The sequence below is a fragment of the Meles meles genome, chromosome 6 (genome assembly GCF_922984935.1).
Source record: "Meles meles chromosome 6, mMelMel3.1 paternal haplotype, whole genome shotgun sequence".
Taxonomy (NCBI): Eukaryota; Metazoa; Chordata; class Mammalia; order Carnivora; family Mustelidae; genus Meles; species Meles meles.
In genome coordinates this window covers 76444289-76450382 of record NC_060071.1, presented here as the reverse complement: position 1 = coordinate 76450382, position 6094 = coordinate 76444289, and the positions used below count along the sequence as shown (strand labels likewise).

At 43.1% G+C, this 6094-nt stretch overlaps 1 gene segment (V, D, J or C); it reads right to left on the bottom strand.

Annotated features, from left to right (window-relative positions):
- Positions 1–534: 534 nt before the first annotated feature.
- LOC123944446 lies at positions 535–1176 on the bottom strand. The segment is given in 2 exon segments: positions 535–872; positions 1058–1176. Coding segments are annotated over 2 exon segments (351 nt in total).
- Positions 1177–6094: the final 4918 nt, after the last annotated feature.

The following is a 6094-nucleotide window of genomic DNA, read 5'->3' as shown; positions in this document are numbered from 1 at the left end:
TTGTTGTAAAAAAAAAAATGGGGGTGGGGACAACACAACACCTCCATTATAAGGTGTCAAGGAGATGACATGATACTAAAGATGTTTGTACAATGCTCACTGCACATGCTGTTATCCAAATGTTAGCTACTGTGTTATTATATTTGTTATTCAGAACCTCCAGGAACTAAAAGTCACAGACATAAGCAGGGCCAAATAAAACCAGGCTCTTTTTCACCCTTCACCAAAGCTGAGCTATGTGTTCATATTAACAGGTGAGTTGTACCTGCCGCACAAAACATGGGTGGGGTTCACACAATAGGAACCTATTTAGTGTCTGCTCATTGAAGCTCTAGCTTTTGACCCTGAGTTGGATGTTTCCACTATTTCCTTAAACATGGATTTGAATCTTGCCATTGTTTTTAGAATCTCTAAGGGTTCCGTGTTAGCAGTATAGGTTTATCATTACAGAGAGAAGGAAAAGACTGACCAAACGAATAAGGAAACTCAAGCCTACACACCGCTGCTCTACAAGGCCTCCTGGGGGGTGGGCAGGGCTGCAGGCGCAGCTGCAGTTTGGGTGCAGGCTGCAGATCACCAGGGAGCCCTGTGCCTGCCAGCACACAGGTAGGTGGCTGAGTCTTCCAGTTGGGAAGCCGTGATGTGGAGGGTGCTGGACTGTTCCTTAGTATTCACTGTGCAGTTTAACCTCCCACTCTGCTGCATCCCTGAAGCTATGTAAAACAGCCGGGTGAGGTTGCCGCTCCCGGGGTGCTGTCGGAACCACAGCACACTGTATGGACTGCTAGAAAAATTGCACTTCAGAGTAGAGCTGGCTCCTTCATGGAGGCTCAGGGCTGAAGGGCTCTGCTCCACATTCATCCCTCTCACCCCTGCTGGAAAGAGAAAAACAATGATATCACTGGGGAGTCACTGATGCAGTTTTTAAACCTGTGAAGTATCCCGAGAAACACCGCTGAGGATGTAGGACTCTAGGAGCTCAGTGTCAGCTCCCCCCACCACTTCCAGCTGTGGACCACTCCCCAGCCCCAGCTCCACCCGGAACATCCCTACTCACAGCAAACCTGGAGCAACAGGAGCCCCAGCTGTGCTCCCCAGTGTCTCCTCATGATTCCTTGTCTAGTTGCTTAGTTACCAACACCCCTTCTGTGCAGAGCAGAGAGTCTTGGGTCTAGATAAGTTGTTCTTACAGTCAGTCCGTTCCACCACAATCACAGAGCACCAATCACACCACATTTGAGCTTTGTCATTTTCCTTCTTAACAGGAAACTCTACCCATGATGGCCCAGCCCTGGCTGAGTGTGTAAGGTTTCTCAGGGCTGTGCATGTGTTGGAGGCTGGAGGGGGTAGAGGAAGGACGAAAGGAAGATATCCAACTTTCCCAGTCTTTCCGTTTTGTTTTTCAGAACTGTTTTAGGTATGGAAAGTCTGAACAGAGGGTAAGGAAAGTGAGATGACAGGACCCTGTTGGGTCAATACATCCTGGGAGATAACTGCAGGGAGGCTGCTTTCTAAACCGGGATCAACATATGTACTTTAACAGAGAACAGAGAATTTGTTTATATGGAATATATAACAAAGGAAAACTGTTTCAGAGTGCATAACATTTTGTTAATCTCCTTTGTTAGGTAAGTAAATTCAAATGAAAGGAATTAAAATCATTTTGTAAGTGTAGAAAATATAGATTTGTTTTATAACTGAATGTAATATATACCTTACGATAAAACTTCAATTGGTAGTAAAAGAAAGAGGACACGTATAGGATGGCCACCTTGGTCTCATTCCCAGCCCCTCTCTTCCCACTCAATCCTTTCCTTTCACAGCCTGAGACCTCCACGGCTGATTCCACTCTGAACATGTGATGAGGACCACATTTTGGAGTTCAGACAAAGTGATTCTCCTTTTCCTTTTCCCAGAATCACAAAGTGATTCTGTCTTTCCTTACACATCTCCCTTTTCTCCTCTCTCTACTTTCATTCCTCAGTTCCTTCATTTCTTTGTCTATCCCCAGAGGAGATAGGGGAGAAAAAATTTTATTAGTGGTAGTGGAATAATTTCTAAGTCATTGGAGTAGAAGTTCATTTTAAGAATTTTTAGTTATAAAAATTAGGAGTAAAGGAAAATATAAGTGTTTTCTACTGGAGCCACCAGCCCACTTGGATCTGACAGATTCCTATTCTCAACTGTGCTCCAGCAATCATGTCTGTTTTATTAGCACAGCCCCAATCCCCCTCAACCTGATCCATTAATGCATTTATGGAGATCAGAGCTCCACCTCTTTGAGATTATATTAAAATGGAAGAGCTGAGTAAATGACAGAAACTTTCAGTAAAGAGTCTCCCTGTATGCTTAGTGATTTTATTTTATCACATTTTCCTCAGTCCCTTCCTCTAATGTTAACCCTCATTTTCCATTTTCAAATATGGACACACACAGATGGAATTATCTAGGATCTTAAGAAAAGTTGTTCAGTTAGGGGGAGGCCTAGAGTCCTCCCTAATGGATTAAAACTATCAGCATAGACTGTCATGGTACTCTCCTCCCTGGTCACTGGTCAGATGGAAATCCCCACACAAAACCACTGTCTGGTGGGAAGTGATTGTCTGAACAAGTTCCAGCCTCTGGTCTGTTGGAGCCATTGTGTTTTTCTCATGAATTGGCCTTTCCTCACAAATCCTGATTCTTTGAAGAGTACCACTATGTCTGCACAAGAGCTAAGCAGTTTAGTCCCCTCTGCCCTCTTGTCTTTACAGAACATGAGATCTTATTGAAAATGCCCCAGGTTGGTCCCTTTGAGTCACTGAAAGTCTCACATTCTCCAGAATTTTGTGTTCATCTCCCCCTGCAGTCCCAGACACTGTGTCACTCACAGCACAGAAGTACTTCGCCATGTCACTCTAATGGGCTGAGGGTTTCCTCAGGTGGAAGGAGGTTTTAGTCTTCCTAAATTCAGCCTCAAACAGAGAAGCTGGAGGCCTTGGTTGGGGTACTGCACATACCAGTAGAGATAGGGCTGAACAAAAGATGAGTAGTTGCACCTCAGCTCCAGAGCAGCTTCTTCAGAGACAGTGACGTGGGCATCGGGCTGGGTCACCAACTGGGAGCCGGTTCCTCCTGAAACATCAATGCTGAGTCAGTGAGTCCAAGACAGACTTACCTAGTAAGAGAAGTTGTCTCTGTTCAGAGCAGTTGTAATACTGTACTTGTAGGGAACAAGAGGATAAAATTGAATTTTATTCACTCAGAGAAAAAAGTATCATAAACACTGAGACAGGAACCAAGGTCATGGCTGAACAATGAAGAAGCTGTAGGATCCTTTTTGAAGACCTCCCCTAAGCAGGAAGGAATATGGTTGAGGAAACAGCACCCTTGGAACATGGAAGAGTGTGTATGGTCAGTGCTCCAGAATCTTGCATAAGCACATTCCAGAGAGTTTGGAAGAGTCCCTTCCTTGACAAATTCGACTTCTAAATTCTTCATATGCCACTCTCTGCAAAGAGCTGGCTCCATGAGGACTCCTCAAGTCAACTCTGGGAAGGAGCTAAAGGAACGAAGCAGAGCATCAACTTTAGTTCTAGTTTGTACAACATCGCCCTCTGGAGGCCAAACAGAAGTAGTTCTTCTAGTAAGTCTTGTCCTGTCCATTGTTATTTCAGGCGTCATTGGAAAGGGATTCAGAAAGGAACGGGCAGAATCCCTAATCAAAACTCCCACAACTGGGAGTTTTAAGACAACAATGGTTTAAAAAGTAAAAAAAGAAGAAGGTAGGTTCTTCTTAGTAGATAAGTAATTAAAAGAATATTAAAAAATGAGAAAATGAAATTATGTTGTTCTTTTCCACAAAAGTAAAAATAAAGGTAATTAGAAACTGCAGAGGGGAAAATGTACAAGAAAGAGGTGATAAAAATGGGAAATTATTTTAAAGAACTTAGAGAATTTAGAAAAAGAAAATCCAATGAAAAGAAAAATTTAGGAATTTTCGGGAGGGGGGCGGCGGCTATGGCATTGGTTTTTTTGTTGTTGTTTTGTTTTTGTTTTTGTTTTTGTTTTAAGTAATCTCTACACCCAACATGGACCTCAAACTTACAACCCAGAGATCAAGAGTCGCATACTCTACCAACTGAGCCAGCCAGGCTCCCAGACATTGGCTGTCTAGAGTAGGAAATATTCTCTCTACATTGCCTTACATTGAGAGAAAAGAACACACTGACTAACATGATGGACCAGTAGATAGAGGCTACAGATCTTATTTAAAAGACAGAAGTAAAGGGGCGCCTGGGTGGCTCAGTGGATTAAGCCACTGCCTTCGGCTCAGGTCATGATCTCAGGGTCGTGGGATCGAGCCCCGCATCGGGCTCTCTGCTCGGCAGGGAACCTGCTTCCTCCTCTCTCTCTCTCTGCCTGCCTCTCTGCCTACTTGTGATCTCTCTCTGTCAAATAAATAAATAAAATCTTTTAAAAAAATAAAATAAACAAGGACCCAGGGTTTAGGCTCTGTTGTGGAGTCTGAACCTGGACTGGGATACAAACTGGGAAAGAGGCACAGCAGAAAGAGTCAGAGCCCTCACCCTCAGCTGTCACCAGGGGCTGTCCCCAGCAGCAAACCAAGACCAGGGGCAGCACCTCCTCAGAATGAGCCTCCCCTCAAGGTTCAACTGGGCACTCAGGACAAATGAAAGGTAAAAGTTTGCAGGGGCACCTGGGCAGCTCAGGTGGTTAAGCATCTGCCTTTGGCTCAGGTCCTAAACTCAAGGTCCTGGGATCAAGCCCTGTGTTGGGCTCCCAGCTTCTCCTTCTCCTTAGCGCCCCCCCCCCCCCGGCTCATTCCCTCTCTCTCTCTCTCAAATAAATTCAAAAAATCTTAAAAAGAAAAAAAAAGTAAAAGCTTCCAGCACAACAGCATAGCAAATTGGATTTCTTTTTAGATCTTTGCTAAGGTATAACTCCTTATAGATTTGGTCCGAATGAAGCAAATACATCAGAGGGTAGATTCTGTGGGCTCCTTATTCCCCATCACTTTTCCACAGTCTTAGAAGGTGGTCATTGACTGTAGTCAGTCTGATATTCATAGAGCTGAGATTAACACCCCTGACCTGGTACTATATGCCTGAAAATCCTTACCACTGGTCTTATGCAGCCAAATGAGCAGAGAACACTAATCTTATTCCATAAAAGAGCACATGAGCCCATCTGAACTAGACTTTTCATCTCCTGACACTCTAGGATCCTTTAATAATCTAAGTCCACACTTAACATCTGCTTTTCAGTTTTCATTTAACAAATGTGAAACAGGGGACCAGCTCCCTCACTAGTCCCTCCTGACCAGTGAGAGTAGGACATTTGAGGCAGAATCATCCAACTAACCAGGGAGGAATGAAGTGAGAAAGATACACAAGTTCAGAGTCAGACAGACCTAAATCCATATCTTACCTCTGTCACCTTTTGACCTTGGACAACTCACTCTGATTTCTTCATCTCCGTCCTTCTCATCTGAATCACATGCAAAGTACCATGTCCAGTAGAAAGTAATTGTGCAAGATTATATACATGATTTTTTTAATACCATTCACTCTTCCACCAAGACATATGCAATATAAATTCAATAATAAGAACACACATACAGACACAAAACAACAAAAAACATCATTTAGGAAAAGAGACAAATCCAAAAGACACATAATGCTAATTGTATCAGCCAATTGCCATAACCAAAACATGTTAGATACTCACATAAATGTGAGTACTTTGCTCTTATAATATGGGAATGGAATATCACTAGAAAATATTTGGGAGGTGCCTCTTTTAGGTCTAGAATTGCCCAATGTATTCTGAGTGAACAATTTTTCCATTTTCCCAAGTAAAAGATCAGTGAGTGCTAATGATTTCTAGTAACATTTTGACAGAGTAGATACCACAAGTTATGGAATAAATAACCAGCTTGGTGCAGCTACCCTGGAAAACAGTACAAAGTTTCCTCAAAAAGTTGAAAATAGAACTGCCCTATGACCCAGCAATTGCACTACTGAGTATTTACCACAAAGATGCAAATGTAGTGATCCAAAGGGGCAACTGCACCCAAAGTTTATAAGCAAAG